The 18,069-nt window shown below is 37.3% G+C and overlaps 1 protein-coding gene across 2 annotated transcripts in view; it reads right to left on the bottom strand.

The window, feature by feature from the left end:
* xrn1 (5'-3' exoribonuclease 1) overlaps positions 1–17,461 on the bottom strand; it is a 96,848-nt gene extending 79,387 nt beyond the window's left edge. Inside the window, exons 1-16 of one of the 2 annotated variants that reach the window (XM_081374439.1) lie at positions 17,240–17,461; positions 15,925–16,157; positions 14,681–14,778; positions 14,287–14,396; positions 14,102–14,212; positions 13,905–13,990; positions 13,739–13,826; positions 13,390–13,558; positions 13,231–13,298; positions 12,321–12,455; positions 10,590–10,659; positions 10,193–10,298; positions 9,991–10,080; positions 8,597–8,753; positions 8,397–8,516; positions 8,138–8,307 (exon numbers count right to left, since the gene is read on the bottom strand). In XM_081374439.1, coding sequence (XP_081230565.1) covers positions 8,138–8,307; positions 8,397–8,516; positions 8,597–8,753; positions 9,991–10,080; positions 10,193–10,298; positions 10,590–10,659; positions 12,321–12,455; positions 13,231–13,298; positions 13,390–13,558; positions 13,739–13,826; positions 13,905–13,990; positions 14,102–14,212; positions 14,287–14,396; positions 14,681–14,778; positions 15,925–16,157; positions 17,240–17,314 — 1,886 coding nt within the window. In that variant the 5' untranslated portion in view covers positions 17,315–17,461. The remainder of the gene's footprint in view (positions 1–8,137; positions 8,308–8,396; positions 8,517–8,596; positions 8,754–9,990; positions 10,081–10,192; positions 10,299–10,589; positions 10,660–12,320; positions 12,456–13,230; positions 13,299–13,389; positions 13,559–13,738; positions 13,827–13,904; positions 13,991–14,101; positions 14,213–14,286; positions 14,397–14,680; positions 14,779–15,924; positions 16,158–17,239) is intronic. The other variant, XM_081374440.1, reaches the window with a different exon arrangement.
* Positions 17,462–18,069: the final 608 nt, after the last annotated feature.

Genomic DNA, 18,069 nt, shown 5'->3' with positions numbered 1-18,069 from the left:
GAAAAAACACGAAAAAAATGACTGACACATGACTTTGATTGGAAATTAGTACCCCTAAACATCAATATTTTCGCATTTGGGCATTGGCGTATAGCTATCGACCTATGTTTCCAAACTTCTGACGGTGGTTTCGTCTCGATCGGACTAGCGGTTTCAAAGATATAGCCAAATGTTTTTTAAGCGCTAAATCACAACGTTACACAAACCGTAAGGCAAAACCTAGCATGTTTGGTATCGTAGGACTCGGCAACGATTCAGGAGTCTAAAAAGATGAGTTTCGTGAAAATATGTCGACCACACCCAAAGTTATAAGCATTTGAAAAAAAAAATTCACCACTAGGTGGCGCTGTTTCGAAACTTCTCAGGCTCATTCAGGGCATTGTGCTGATGACCCATACCACGTTTCGTAACAATCCGTTCATGCGTTCATAAAATACAGAATTTTAGCACAAAATTCAAAATGGCCGACAGCCAAAATGACCGATATGGTCAAATTGGATATCAGTCGACTCGGCATGTTGCCCTGAATCTAACGAGACCAATTGTATGATTTTTGGACAAACTGTTCAGAAGTTATAAGCAAAAATAGCCATTTTTCATATCTCCGGACCAGTAGGTGGCGCTGCGCCGAAACACAGCATGTAGCCTCAGGTCATGCTTGTGAGTACAAGTACCAAGTTTGGTCTGAATACGATAAACCGTTGCGGAGATACGGCCTTACGACTGTTTTTGCTAGCGCTACGTAAAATGTATTTGTGCGTTTATCGAAAACGGTTTGACGAATCCATTTGAATTCCATAACTTTTTGTCAGCACTACCTGAAGATGATCTGGTTCAATTTTCGTGCAAATCGGACAAACCGTCTAGGACGAGTTCGAAAAAGTAGCTTTTTTTGAAAATTCAAGATGGCGGCCATATTTTTATGACGGAAAATGACGTCATAGGGTGCAATCGAATCGCCATGAGCTCAGGAATCAGAGAAAAAAAGAATTTCGCTGATTGGCCTTACGGTTCAAAAGTTATTAGCAAAGTAAAAGTGAAACTTTGGACAGGTGGTGGCGCTAGAGGGAATGACTTAGAAACACCAAAATTGGTGTATTTAATGTTGAGACGGTCCTCTATCAGAATGTCAAACCAAAACAACTTTCCCGCAATCGGTTCTATGGGCTGCCATAGACTCCCATGGCGGAAGAATAATAATAATAAATATAGCTGCAAGCAGCAATTATCGGGGCCAAGCGCAAGCAGATGACAGGATATGCCAACATGGCTGAAGGTGTCAGACCAACTGCAAAAATGAGCAATTAAATACATTTAAAGAGGATTTTAGGCGAAATGGCTGAAAAATCATATAAAAAGTCATTCAAAATATGATTTAATGGATTATCACTTTCGACCAATAGGTGGCGCAGTTACAAACTGATGTGATGTGGTCAGAGTGAAGTAACAATGACACATACAAAGTTTGGTGTCAATATGTCAAGCCATTGCAGAGATAAAGCCTGAATAGTGCTTTTAGCATCATGCTTCAACTTTGCTGCTACGCTATACGAAAACGGTTTCGTCTATAGACACGAAATCCATAACTTTTAGTCAGCACACTCTGGAGATGATACGATTCGATTTTGGTGAAAATCGGACAAACGGTCTAGGAGGAGTTCGAAAAAGTAGGTTTTGAATGAAAATCAAGATGGCGGACAGGAAGCTAGGCCAAATAAGGAAACCTTGGTATCTATGTTCTCGTCTTGACCCAAGGAATCTATTAAGACCAGTTGCATTACAATAGGCCAACTTATTCAAAAGTTATTAGCAGTTTTGTAAATTTTGTTATAACTTTTGACCACTAGGTGGCACTGTCTCGAAATATTTTGGGTACCTTCAGGGGATGGTGCTGATGGCACATTTTGAGTTTCGTAATATTACACCAATGCATTTGTTTAGTATAGCATTTTATTTCACAAAACTGCATTGAAGTCAATGGGAATTTCATGTTTTGTTCTATTATAGCGCCACCAAGAGGCTGAGTCCCACCATCTTTTTTACATGTCCTCAGAGTGAGCTCATACATATGTGTGTCGATTTTGGTGAAAATATCTCAATTCGCTTCGGAGTTATAGACATTTATATGAAAAAACATGTAAAAAATGACTGACACATGACTTTGTTTGGAATTTACTACCCCTAAACATCAATATTTTCGCATTTGGGCATTGGCGTATAGCTATCGACCTATGTTTCCAAACTTCTGACGGTGGTTTCATCTCGATCGGACTAGCGGTTTCAAAGATATAGCCAAATGTTTTTTAAGCGCTAAATCACAACGCTACACAAACCGTAAGGCGAAACCTAGCATGTTTGGTATCATAGGACTCGGCAACGATTCAGGAGTCTAAAAAGATGAGTTTCGTGAAAATAAGTCGACCACACCCAAAGTTATAAGCATTTGAAAAAAAAAATTCACCACTAGGTGGCGCTGTTTCGAAACTTCTCAGGCTCATTCAGGGCATTGTGCTGATGACCCATACCACGTTTCGTAACAATCCGTTCATGCGTTCATAAAATACAGAATTTTAGCACAAAATTCAAAATGGCCGACAGCCAAAATGACCGATATGGTCAAATTGGATATCAGTCGACTCGGCATGTTGCCCTGAATCTAACGAGACCAATTGTATGATTTTTGGACAAACTGTTCAGAAGTTAAAAGCAAAAATAGCCATTTTTCATATCTCCGGACCAGTAGGTGGCGCTGCGCCGAAACACATCATGTAGCCTCAGGTCATGCTTGTGAGTACAAGTACCAAGTTTGGTCTGAATACGATAAACCGTTGCGGAGATACGGCCTTACGACTGTTTTTGCTAGCGCTACGTAAAATGTATTCGTGCGTTTATCGAAAACGGTTTGACGAATCCATTTGAATTCCATAACTTTTTGTCAGCACTACCTGAAGATGATCTGGTTCAATTTTCGTGCAAATCGGACAAACCGTCTAGGACGAGTTCGAAAAAGTAGCTTTTTTTGAAAATTCAAGATGGCGGCCATATTTTTATGACGGCAAATGACGTCATAGGGTGCAATCGAATCGCCATGAGCTCAGGAATCATTGGAAAAAAGAATTTCGCTGATTGGCCTTACGGTTCAAAAGTTATTAGCAAAATAAAAGTGAAATTTTGGACAGGTGGTGGCGCTAGAAGGAATGACTTAGAAACACCAAAATTGGTGTATTTAATGTTGAGACGGTCCTCTATCAGAATGTCAAACCAAAACAACTTTCCCGCAATCGGTTCTATGGGCTGCCATAGACTCCCAGTCGGAAGAAGGAAGAATAATAATAATAAATATAGCTGCAAGCAGCAATTACCGGGGCCAAGCAGAATAAGACGACAAGACATGCCAACATGTCTGAAAGTGTCAGACCAACTGCAACAATGAGCAATTAAAGACATTTAAAGAGGATTTTAGGCGAAATGGCTGAAAAATCATGTAAAAAGTGATTCAAAATATGATTTAATGGATTGTCACTTTTGACCAAAAGGTGGCGCTGTTACGAAATTGATGTGGTGTGGTCAGAGTAAGGAGACAGTGACACATACAAAGTTTTGTGTCAATATGTCGAGGCATTGCAGATATAAAGCCTGAATAGTCATTTTGGCATCATGCCTCAACTTTTCTGCTGTGCTATACGAAAACGGTTTCATCAATCGACACGAAATCCATAACTTTTTGTCGGCACAGTCTGGAGATGATACGATTCGATTTTGGTGAAAATCGGACAAACGGTCTAGGAGGAGTTCGAAAAAGTAGGTTTTGAATGAAAATCAAGATGGCGGACAGGAAGTTTGGCCAAATAAGGAAAACTTGGTATCTATGTTCTCGGCTTGACCCAAGGAATCTATTAAGACCCGTGGCATTTCAATAGCCAGATTTATTCAAAAGTTATTAGCCTTTTTGGAAATTTTGTTATAACTTTTGACCACTAGGTGGCGCTGTCTTGAAATATTTTGGTTGCCTTCAGGGGATGGTGCTGATGACACAATCTGAGTTTCGTAATATTACACCAATGCATTTGTTTAGTATAGCATTTTATTTCACAAAACTGTATTGAAGTCAATGGGAATTTCATATTTTGTTCAATTATAGCGCCACCAAGAGGCTCAGTCCCACAATTTTTTTTACGTGTCCTCAGAGTGAGCCCATACATATGTGTGTCAATTTTGGTGAAAATATCTCAATTCGCTTCGGAGTTATAGACATTTATATGAAAAAACACGAAAAAAATGACTGACACATGACTTTGATTGGAAATTAGTACCCCTAAACATCAATATTTTCGCATTTGGGCATTGGCGTATAGCTATCGACCTATGTTTCCAAACTTCTGACGGTGGTTTCGTCTCGATCGGACTAGCGGTTTCAAAGATATAGCCAAATGTTTTTTAAGCGCTAAATCACAACGCTACACAAACCGTAAGGCGAAACCTAGCATGTTTGGTATCGTAGGACTCGGCAACGATTCAGGAGTCTAAAAAGATGAGTTTCGTGAAAATAAGTCGACCACACCCAAAGTTATAAGCATTTGAAAAAAAAAATTCACCACTAGGTGGCGCTGTTTCGAAACTTCTCAGGCTCATTCAGGGCATTGTGCTGATGACCCATACCACATTTCTTAACAATCCGTTCATGCGTTCATAAAATACAGAATTTTAGCACAAAATTCAAAATGGCCGACAGCCAAAATGACCGATATGGTCAAATTGGATATCAGTCGACTCGGCATGTTGCCCTGAATCTAACGAGACCAATTGTATGATTTTTGGACAAACTGTTCAGAAGTTATAAGCAAAAATAGCCATTTTTCATATCTCCGGACCAGTAGGTGGCGCTGCGCCGAAACACAGCATGTAGCCTCAGGTCATGCTTGTGAGTACAAGTACCAAGTTTGGTCTGAATACGATAAACCGTTGCGGAGATACGGCCTTACGACTGTTTTTGCTAGCGCTACGTAAAATGTATTTGTGCGTTTATCGAAAACGGTTTGACGAATCCATTTGAATTCCATAACTTTTTGTCAGCACTACCTGAAGATGATCTGGTTCAATTTTCGTGCAAATCGGACAAACCGTCTAGGACGAGTTCGAAAAAGTAGCTTTTTTTGAAAATTCAAGATGGCGGCCATATTTTTATGACGGCAAATGACGTCATAGGGTGCAATCGAATCGCCATGAGCTCAGGAATCAGAGGAAAAAAGAATTTCGCTGATTGGCCTTACGGTTCAAAAGTTATTAGCAAAATAAAAGTGAAACTTTGGACAGGTGGTGGCGCTAGAGGGAATGACTTAGAAACACCAAAATTGGTGTATTTAATGTTGAGACGGTCCTCTATCAGAATGTCAAACCAAAACAACTTTCCCGCAATCGGTTCTATGGGCTGCCATAGACTCCCATGGCGGAAGAATAATAATAATAATAATAATAATAATAATAATAAGAAACGGAACAGATACAATAGGTGCCTCCGCACCTTCGGTGCTTGGCCCCTAATAATAAGAAACGGAACAGATACAATAGGTGCCTCCGCACCTTCGGTGCTTGGCCCCTAATAAGAAACGGAACAGATACAATAGGTGCCTCCGCACCTTCGGTGCTTGGCCCCTAATAATAATAAGAAACGGAACAGATACAATAGGTGCCTCCGCACCTTCGGTGCTTGGCCCCTAATAATAATATTTATATTATTTTTATTACTATTATTAACAATGATAAAAAAACAAATTAGGAATTATTAATTTATTTTGTTAATTGTACTGTGTAAAGTATAAATGTAAATACAAAAGTGTGAAACCAAATAAAATGAAGGCATGAGGTATTATTATTAAAAAAAATAAAAAACTAGAAATAATTAGAATTTATCTGTTAATTGTAAAGTTTAATGTATATACAGTACAATAGTGTGACATATCAAAATGAACGCAATGATCATGACTTGTTTTTATTTTTATTATCAGTAATAATAAATAATGATTAGAAATAATAATTAGAATGTATCTGTTAATTGTAAAGTGTAAATGTAAATACAAGTGCGACACCATTTTAAAATGAATGCATAATTTTATTATAAGTATAATTATCAACATCATCAAAAGTAATAGAATCTAACAATAAATAGAAATAATCAGAATGTATCTATTAATTTGAAAATGTTCAAACGTAAATTAATTCAAAAGAGTGACATAATAATAAATAATAATAATTAAAATGTATGTTAATTATAAAGTATCAAGTGTAAAAAAAGTGACATCACATTTAAATACATAGCTTATTATTATTATTTACAAAATAAATAATTAGAATTGATCTGTTAATTGTAAAGTTAAAAGAGTAAATGTAAATACAATAGTGTGCCATACTAAATGAATGCATAATTTATTACTATTATTATCAGTAATAATAAATAAATAATAATTAGAAATGATAAATAGAATATCAGGGTATATGCAGGAATCATAGAGATGAATTTACTACCTTTTACTACCTTTTTTACTACCTCCACAATATTTTTTACTACCAACACGACATCAAGCAGCAGCCCTTTTTGGGGGGGGTGTGGGAGGGGTATGCAAAGCACCACTTACTACTTACTTTAAGGTATAAGTGTGACACTGTCACACCCATCATACATATTAGCTCTATCCTTGCCACACGCAAAACTTTCGGCTATATCGGAGTCAGTGAACATGTTTTCGAACAATTCCCCAATGCCCTCATTCGAATTATATGAATGATGGTTGGCTGCGATGTTCAGGCACCAGAGAACCTCAGCCCTGAGGTCTGCTGTCTGGCTATCGCTGCCAGGGTGGTGCTGGTGGCACTGGTTTGCTGCTGAGGTGGTGCGACGACAGCTGACCTTTAGAGCTGGGCGATATGGACCAAAAGTTATATCCCGATATATTTAGGCTGAATATCGATATACAATATATATCCCAATATTGTTTCCGCAAACTGAGAGCAAATGTTCAGTCAAAGTCAAAGCCAAATATGACATGTCACAAGTAGTTTAACTGAAACCGGCTATTTCAGTGAACAGTTGCAAAATCAAATGAATAAATAATAAACAGGTTTCTTCACCTTTGGGTGTTATAAACATGTTATAATTTGCCTATATATATATATATATATAGGCAAATTATAAAACACACACAAGTACTGTCCCCCTTTACTTGGCATAAATTGTAAGAATATGACTAATAGCAAAGACTAGTAGGCTACTAATAAAAAAATATTAGGCCTATGCTAAAGCTATTAAATAGCAGTCCCAAACTAGTTTTTTAATACAATGTTGGTATGAGCCACTAGTCATTTAAAAATATAAAAAATAACACAAAGAAAATTTGAAAATTTTTGAATCATTTTGGGGTTAATATGGAAACGACAGTTACCATGGTGAATACACAATACTAACAATAACTGTTAATGAAACATGGAAACTGCTCCTGGTGAATAGAATGAAAATCATACCTGCATTACTTTTAATTTGTGTAATTTACAACGTAACGGCGTTGCATGCTCGTAGTTTCTTTTGCACTTTATATGCAGTGAGGCGATACACAGAGCGCGCCGCCGCATTTGCGCGTGCAATTGAGTGTGCGCTCCGAGAACAGGATAACGGCTGACAGGACAAGAAAGTCCGTTTTTCTGAGGTGAAAGACTTTATTTCAGCGTACACTTATGTCACTGCCTGGTAGTTCCTATTGTGCTGGGTTTTCTGAAGTAGTCATGATTCGCATCTCATAACATAAAGCTCTAAACACGCACGCAGAGTGGAAAAGGAGGGGCGGAGAAGCGGGGGCGCAGGGAGCAAGGATCACAGCGCGTTTGAACTATATCGATATCGATATGGTCTAATTCCATATCTACATATTGAGGTGGTGATGAAAAATTTACTACCAAGTCAAATTGCGTTTGTTACCTTTTACTACCTTTCAAGGGCCTTAATTTTGGTAGATTCTTTTTACTACCTTTTACTACCGCGCGGACACCCTGAATATGCTAAAAATAAAGTGTCAAGTGTAAAGCACAAATACAAAAGTGTGTATCCTCGGCTTGCAGATTCAACATCAGAGTGGGCGACAGGACATACCTCACATGGCAGTGAACGATGTTGGGGAAGAGTTGTGGCAGAGACGAGCTGTAGGCATAGTCCAGCTCTTTATCAAAGCAGTAGACGGCACACTCAGTATGTCTGTTCCTGGCTTTCTCCGATTGAGTCAGTTTATCAGTGTAGGGCTCCATAGCAGCTAACAAGCATTTCTGAACGCAAACACATACATATCATGAAAGTGCACTAACAACACAGATCTTATGGCAAGATACACAGTGAATGCAGATGTTTAAAGCACCTCGTCGATAAACGGGATGAGCACCACGGCCTCCCACTCCTGCTGTTTGCCATTCAGGTCCGTTTTGAAGTCTTGTGGGTAATACTCAACAATGGGTGAGCTCAGTGATGTCATCAGATGCTGTGAAGGACATACTGTCAGTGAATGACGATAAGTTTCAAACAAACATGAAGGTGACGAGGACGTGAAGTGTGTGTCACCTGGTAACCCTGTGGAAGAAGGTCTTTGCTGGCTGATGGCAGGACGGCCAAGAGCTGCTCAAATGGCATGAAGGGTTTGGCCAGATCAAAGGTCAACTTGAGACTAGAGATATTTCTCACATCAGAAAGGAAGGGAGCGTAGTGGTACGGATAATACCTGTAGCGATACGAGAGGAGCACTAAGTTCCCTTTAAAGCCAACAGATCAAAACCAACCAGATTTATTTAAGTCACCATGAAATCAAAATTGACCATTTTTTTATGGAATATTGCAGTATTTATTATAAATGATATCCATGCACACTTTTTTTTCCAATTCATGTGCCCTCATAATAGTTAATCAAAATAACTTCCTCTCCCTCTTGCAGCGTCATCTCTTCTCTGATGATGTGTTTACTGGCGTGAGGGCGGGACAACCTGTCACTCACATTAAAGATCCACCAATAGCAAACCACAACAATCCAATCAATTCCCAATGGACAAAATCAAGTCCCCCCCTACATTTTTCTTGTTCAGGAAGCCGTTTCATTGGGCTATACATCACAACAGGAAAGAACAGACAATCTGAACTTCCGTTTCATGCCGACATTAATACATGTTCCCTAATCCTTTTAAGTAGGACTGTATGATTAATCTAAAATTTAGATTCTAAATAAAATTGAAATCGCAATATGGCTTTGTGCGATTGTTAAATTGCAAAGGCTGTGAATTATTCAGCTCATTATCCGCCGGTGTTTGCAGCGTCTCAGAACAGTTCAGTTTACAGTAAATTCTGCTCCACAAAAACTCATCTCTGAGTATGGGTCATTTATAACACTGGAAACACAACAATCATCTTCCCAAACTTGTAATGAGAAGCACTTATCAAAAGAGAAGCTTTAAAGGGGCTCCCTGTGGTTTTCTGTCAAAATAAAAGTTGGATGGTTTCACGTTTAAAAATTAAGATAAGAATTAATAAATATATTGTAATTTTACAGTTGTAAAGTAAAATAAAATAAATATTATATTATTTCTTTTAAACTTTTTATTTTACAGAAAATTATTACAATATTGTTTTTAGTAATTTGTATATTTATTAAATAATAGTAATTATAAAAATGAATAATTATTATTGTTGCTGTAATTATTGATTATTTTTATTTTATAGCCATATGTGTGTGTATGTATATGTATATGTATATATAAAAATCACAATATTTTGGCCAAATTGTGCAGCCCTGCAAACAAGCAGAGCAAACCTGGATTATTTAGATTTATTCCTTGTTTTGTTTTTTATCGCATTTTAAATCCCATTATTTATCAGGGGAAAAATTGCTATTAAGATTTATTACCTAAATCGTGCAGCACTACTTTTAAGCACGACTCACTACATTTTTTCACTCTCTCTTAGCTCACCAGCTCCAAGACTGAACTCCATGGTAGTAGTAATGCAAGATCCACTGGATTCCCTCCACGTAACATTTAGCCTGATTGGCCAAAAACTCACTGCAATATTAACACAGAGAAAATTAGAATTTTCAGAACCATTCACTTTTAAATGCACAGAGAAATCATACATCTTCCATCCTATCCAAACTTAAAATGAATGGAGACTCACTCTGAGACGACTTCAACACCCATCTTGGTCATGTAGTAGGTGCGCTTATACTGTCGAAACTCTGTTTCAAACATGTCATCATCCTCACCATCCTCCTCTGCGCCTTCTAGTGCATTGTGGGAAATATTAAGCCTTATTTAGAAGCTCAATGCTTTAAAATGTGTTTAAATGTCTGCTTGCACGTCCTTTTACAGTACATGCACTTACACAAAAAAGTACTGAGTAACATGAGGTAATTCCTTAGACTTAATATGAGTTAAGGTTAGATTCAGGTTTGGGTTCAGGGTTAGTACCTAGTTTTTATAGTAAGTCCATACACAGGACAATAAAATAAAGTGCTAGCCAGTATCTAGACCAATTCTCAAGAGTAATGAATTTGGGGTGTGGGTTTGTGTACCTCTTCCTGGAGTGCTGTGAGATTCTCTGACTCCATCAAGAGCGGAAAGACAGAGAGAGTCGTCTGAAGACTAAAAACAAAGGAAACACCCAAAAATGACCCTCTGTTATTATTCTGACACTTATCCTCATCTTGTTCAAACTTGTCTGACATTCTTTCTTGTGTGAAATGCAAAAAAGAAATTCACATGGACATTTCATTTAGTTTGTCACACATTGGAATGATATGGCTTCATAACACTCAATACATATATAGCACATTAGTTGTATGAACCACATTTATTGTGCTTTTTTGGAATAAGAAAAGATCCAGTTTCATTTTAGTGATGCACAGAAATGGATTTTTTACCAAAACACTGAAACCAAAATTAAATTGTATTAAACTGCACTGCTTCGGTTAATAATTTCACCCATCCAAAACTATATATATATATATATATATATATATATATATATATATAAAAAATAATTTCAGTATTTTCCTTTGCCAAAATTTCAGTGCATCACTAGTTTTTTCTAAACAGCACAGAAAAAGCATTCTGTTTTGCAGCATTGGCATAAGGCAAGTCATATATGAACAAATATTAAGAATGGAAAAAAGATATAAATATATTTGGTACTAATTTAAGAGGTCTCGTTAATTAATTATTGCATTAACTAGCATTTACTAACATTAACTTACAATGAGCAATACGTTGACAATATGTATTAATCTTTGTTAATTAGTTAATAAAAATACAACTAGTTCATGTTAACTCCATTATATAATATGAACAGACACATTTCTTTTTAACAAAGCATTAGTACTTGCTGAAATGACTAACTAATATTGCTAAATGCATTAGTAATTTTTAATGTTGACTAATGTTAGCAAATAGAACCTTATAGTAAAAGGTTAACAAATATTAATTTTCTTAAAAATGGTTATTAAGGATCAGGAGAGAGCTACACAATAAACAAGAAAAGAGCAGTCAGCACTCATTCATTAAAGCCCCATTCATGAGACAAAAGTGGTGAGAGCAGAAACAGAGGCATTTGACTTATGGGACAATTGCAGCAGAGCAGCACATTATTCTACAGCAAGGCTACTTTAAACGAGCCTGGGTTTCCCCATACTGCCTTGCTCGCAGCGCGATTTTATTCACGCTGCTAGGCAGTCTGGACACCATGGACCAAATTTTCCCCTGAAAAAGGGAACCAATCACAGAACGGGGAGGGAGCAGCAAGACGATGACGACACCGAAGCAGTTTGTTTATATCTATGGATCCAACATGGCATCAGACTCGACGTTACCTTCTACCCTCATGTTTATCTTGCACAAACGGTAATATTCGCTAAACGCCATCGTGTACAAATAAATCTTTGACCCAACGTCTTTTTCCTCGTCGAATTTCTGTCGCTCTACATACGTCATCTGGTATAATTGAAGCGATTGGCTATGAGCTACATACAGGCACATTTGATAGACATTCATAGCGCCCAATAAACGGCTCTGGGCATTCGTAAACCACGCCTCAAATACGAGAAAATGAACACGTGGTTCCCAGACCGTCTGACGTTAGCCAGGCTAACTTTAAACACCATTGTTCTAAAACAAGGATAGTTTCATTGTTTGTCATGATTTTAAACGTGTATAGGAAAATTTGACTGATATGAGAGGAATAAAAACCACCTCATACAGTGTGTTTGGGTGTGCCATCCGTCTGGTTGCTGCATGCTGCTAATATTCACCTTTCTCTTCTTCAAGGCTTTGACATCAGCCTCCTCGGCGGCAAGCCCGGCTGCTTCGTTCAGGTATTTGTTCCCCACCTTACTTTCAAACCACTTCAGATCCACGAACACCTCACTGAAGTGCTCACGATCAAACTGAAAACAGAGAAGAGGATAATGACATGGAGTAAGAGCTGAAGAGGTGGATTTACAATCCCCTCCTCTTTTTTTTTGTTTGAAAAAATATGAATAACAGTAACATGTTCATGCAGGTTACAAATGCACACTTCAGAATATCTGACAGCTGGATTCAACTAAGTCTGCAAGGTTTGTGAAACTAAATGTTTATTAGATTTTCAAAGATTTGTAAATTATATAAATGCACATTTGCTGAACGCTGACGGTAAATGGGAAAGTATTAATAGTGTTTGCCTTTCTGTTACTTATCATTTAAAAGCAAACGCCATGATACTCTTTCGCATACAGTTTCCTTTCTTTGTTTAACAGATCTTTCCAGTAAGACAAATCTGTTAAACAGAGACCATAACTAATGAAGCTGGAGAATGTGAGCGTTCTCGGCGCTGCCGTTCTCAGAGCGATCAAAATAAAAGTCCCGCTATTAGAAGGACATAAAAGATCATGATCTCCGCGATTCGCATGAAAAGTAGATTGTGGACGTCTTCAAGATCGATCACGATATAAAAATCGGCAGATCGCTCAGCTGTAATTTAAACAGAAGTGCTTAATTGTAAATATTTGACATCTCGCCCAGCCCTATTATAGTATATTACAGAATAGCACAATATAGTATCATATAGTATAGTACGGTATAGTAAGAATACTTGTCTTTTCTTGAACTGTGAAAATAATACTGGGTGTGCATTACTGATAATGCATTGACACTTTTGTGGAAAAAATACCAAACACTCACCTCTGACAACTTCTCGAGGTACTTCTCAAAGTGGGTAAGGTTGAGATGACCGTTTTCATTCAGGTAGCCTGATGGAGACGACAATGATCAGCACTATTTCAGTATTACAGTACCATAACAAAGTCACATGCACTGTGATTGGCTGGTGGACTGACTCACCCCCCAGACTGGGCAGCACGCTGATGTAAGTTCGATAGAGCAGCGGCAGAGCATCGTGATTGATGTGCAAGTGAGGAAGATGAGGGATGAAGTCATTCCCCACCAGGAAACCCATCAGAACCCAGTCGTCTATGATCCGCTCCAGGTCATACTCAAACGAGATCTTATTCTGATGGAAATACATGATAAATGATGACATGATTCAGCAGGTCATTTTCACAGCATATTACACTTGACATCTTGCCAACTGAGGCAGTATGTTGTTTACGATGACTTGTCATAATCATTTAGCTTTGTTTTGGCATGAGTTGTGCTCGTCAGGCTAAAGGAGTTGTATATATATTCTCACCCTGAGCTCTGAAAACTCATAGTCAATGTATTCCCTCATAAGGGAGAGATGGAGCAAGTGAAAGGTTGTCTCCTCAGGAGCTGTTATCCTACAGATCAGAAAAACTCATTGTAAAGGAACACAATAAACTTTCATCTTGACACAGTGAAAATAATGCCACACATACCTCTTTTGTGCCTTTTTGCCTCCGAAGCGCACCTCCTCTCTGAGGAGAGAAAAATGAGGCTCGTGGCTAGTCAAGCCAAGCATTATCTACAAAAAAAGAGAGCAAGAAGAAAAGAAAAAAAAACAGCTTAAAATCAATAAAAACAAAATCGTTATGATTATGGCTGAATTCTCTCTATTATACACTACTGTACTCACCAGGTCAGCATCCAGACCATAAAGGCAGTGTCTTGTGTTTGGGTTATGACTCGGTTTGGAGCTCTCAGAGCGAATGAACTCCATGATCTTGTGCTCTCCTTCACCAGGGGTCTGTGATGAAACGGGAATCAGAAGAACTTCACAGAAACACACACGACACAAAGCTCTGAAGTCTTGCAACTCACCTCATGACCAGACAAATACACGTTCACTCCCTGCCATGATTTGTCTGTGGACAGTTTGTTGTGAACAAAATACTTAAGCTGTTCCTGTAGCCTGGCCATGAAATCCGTTCCTACAGTGGTCAAGCAAGAGAAACAGATCTCTCAGAACATTATAGATCAGGGCCCACCAGTGAACCTCCCATAACAAAACACCAGACCAACCAATCCATATTTCAAACATAAAATTTAGATCTTAATCTTCTTGATTTGATCCCTTTAAGGTTCTTATGTATCATCCTATCCAATGATAGACAAATAATGGTATATAACATAACTAGCATGAGACACAACAGCATGAGAGCGATAAAGATATGTATAAGACAACAGAATGAGAGTGATAAAAATGCACACGAACCAGGAGTGATGCAGTTAGAGTCAAATCTGGCCTCTGTGGGCAAAACTTCACCCTTTTCCAAGGCCTTCTTGATTTTATCCTCGGCTTCTTTCGCTGACCTTTAAAACACAGACAAAAGTTATTACATTTTCATATTATGATTCATATTCACACTGATTCTGTGCTCAAGAAACATTTCTTATTATAATATAGCTTATAAACAACACTTATTTGAAATAGAAATCTTTTTTTTAATTATAAAGGACTTTCAGAGCATTTGAGCGGAGCGGTGATATTCCCTCCGCTCACTCAGTCCGCTCGGGGCCACTCACTTGACCCAAAATATGCTGGTTCGAGAATCTGTGAAATAATCAGTAGGTCTAAGATAATGGAGTTCAAATATTGAACCTTATACACAAATGCACAGTTTACATCAAAGTTAAGAATGAAGAAGATGAAATTGAATGGGAGCGTGGAGAAAATGAGAGAGCAAAGATCCATTTTGTGATATACTCACAGCAAAGTTCTTTTTTGTTCTTTGATTAGGGGTAAAAATAAGTTTGAAATACCAGTATACTGCTAGTGAACATCATAAAAAAGATCTTAATTTGTGTTTCGAAGATAAACGAAAGTCTAACGGGTTTGGAACAACATATGGGTGAGTAAATTCTAATTTTCATTTTTGAGTGAACTATCCCTTTAAGAAAGCATCTGATCATGTCAATGTGGATTAGGTTTGCACAAGCTCTGCAGTTTAACATCATGTAACTGTTATCTATAGGCCTTCTGAATTGAGACATATTAAAGAAATTAATAACAAACAGAAAGACGTATAGTACACAGAAATTTCATGTCGGAGTGGGATTTGAGCGAACGTCGTTTTACCAGTGAGTGTGAACAATACATAAGTGGAGCTTTCGCTTGGGCGGAGAGCTATTGAGCGGAGAGCATTGACATAGAGCGGAATATTGAGCGAAGCTCACATGCTTTGCTTATGATCAATTAAATGCATCCTTGCTGAATAAAATTTATTTTCATTTCTTTCTTTTTTTAAATCTTGCTGATCCCAAACTTTATCTGCACTAGCAGTCAGTTAGTTGTACACTAGTGTCAATCTATGTAAAAAGCAATGCAAAAAGAAATTAAATAAAAATGCTTTTATATAACCAGTCACAAAACCGTAAATAAAAATCGTAAAAGCAGCCTTCCATATTTTAGTCTAAATTCAATATACAAATATGCTCTGTACGGGTCTTTTGCTGTACCTGAATCTTCTCCCACGCTGCTGGTTCATCTTGGCCCTGGGTGCGACTCCATCGACGGCCATGAAGAACACTTTCCTGGGCTTAATGATGCGAAAGAGCACCTCCAGGTAGTGAAATATGTCAGCGAATATTTTTTCTTCAGAAATACGGAAGTGTACATCCTCATCATTGGGGTGGGAGCACTGGTGGATGATCCCATTCATATCTAAATATAGGTTGTCAAACTCTGGGATCTGTGATGAGGGAGAGAACACGAGTTGGCTGGTGTAAACTTGACAAAACATGACTAATGTCATGAACAATATAACGTAATTTCAGAAATAGATTTAAATAGATAAATAGATAGATAGATAGATAGATAGATAGATAGATAGATAGATAGATAGATAGATAGATAGATAGATAGTTTAGTATAAACTCAATTGTTAATTCTAAAACTAAAAATTGTTTTTCGATAAGTGAAATAAAATATAAAAATTAGATGAAGAACCCAAGTTGAATTAAGTTAAACTTCTAAACTTACTAAAACTTAAGTAAAAATTAATTAGTTAAAGCTATATATAAAATTACAAAATAAACATAAAAATGACAAAAGCACATAACAAAACAAATATAATGTTATAACATAACAAAATTGTTACAAATTAAATTATATAAAAAATGAAAACTAAATAATAAAATAAATGAATAAAAATAAATGCTAAATTTTGAAAATGAATAGGCTACTAGTATAATAGTATATAAATAACACTGATTTAAACACTAGTCTATATATAGTCCAGTAAGTCACAAGTCCCCAAATCCGCTATAATTTTAATAAGTTAACCACATTAAATGCAAAATTACTAATGCATTAAATCTATTACAAAACAATTGCTGTTAATAACTGGCAGAATATAGGCTATGTTTCAAAACCTATTGAGCTGCCAAGATAGGGAACAAATCTGGGTTTCAAAGGGGCGTTCCGAAAAAGGTCCAGAAATGTTGCCGACTTGAATCACTTGCACCTGTAACTCCTCATCACAGCTAACGTTGGCTGAATGTTTAGCATTTGTAGCTCGTTCGAAAGCGCCTACGATCCTTAAATTAATGTCTAGTTAGACAGCACAGCTCATTAGATTTGAAGACACAACCATCATAGTGTACATCATAGATACAATGCCGATAAAACATAAAGATTAAATTTCCTCTACACATAACACATTTATGGTGGAGGGACAGTAAAACTAAGGTTTTTGTGCCAGGTTTGATCTTCTGTTCACACAGCTGTAAATGATCTCTATGCGGCCTGTTATATTTAGCCAAACTAGCTCACCTGATGCTCCTTGACAACTTCACTCAGACACGGATACCGCTCCGATATCCATCGATAAAATTTAGGCACTCCCATCCTCCCGTGTAACTCTTCAAATAACAATAATGAAAAGAAAACCTAAGCAGAAGCCAATGTGAGCAGAATTTCATAGACGGATTTTGCTAGACGGTTTTGTTTCTGTATGAGCTGTTACTGTCCAGCCAATAAAAACGTCCGTGTGGAAACTCGCATGATGTAACATCTTGTAACACCGTTCCTATGGTCATAAAACAATAGAGACATAATATTAGATTAGATAAACGTCATGGAACTAGCACAATATATGTCATCTGAAAATTTACAAGAACTTTAAAATTATACAGCAATAGATAACTCGTTTGAATAACTGTAAGAAAATAAACAAGAACTTTACGACCAGCACACCTTCCGGTAGAAACAAAATCTACCACTAGGGCTGTGATGCAATGTGAGAAAACCAGAGGCCATTTGACACGACAACATTCCGTCTCTCTTGACTAATGTTAAGTGTAGTTCACCAGTGCATTCTGTAAATGAAACTAATCCTTTAGTGCTTACTGCGACAGTTATATCAAATAGAAGCATTAAAGACCCTTAATCATTAAAGACCTCTGCAAATCATTAAACGAATGCAGTTGATATTCTTTCATCCTTCTGCATGCCCTTTAGTATGATGGTTTCTATTGTTTGATAATAGTAAATCTACAGTATTATACTAACATATTAAGTTAAAGCCCTTATTGCCATTGTACTGATGTGCGAAACAACACAGTTTTGTTAGCAATAGCATCCCAGGTTCTCAAACATTCACA

The sequence above is a fragment of the Scardinius erythrophthalmus genome, assembly GCF_964197995.2.
Source record: "Scardinius erythrophthalmus genome assembly, chromosome: 9".
Classification (NCBI taxonomy): Eukaryota; Metazoa; Chordata; class Actinopteri; order Cypriniformes; family Leuciscidae; genus Scardinius; species Scardinius erythrophthalmus.
This window is presented reverse-complemented; position numbering and strand designations above follow the sequence as displayed.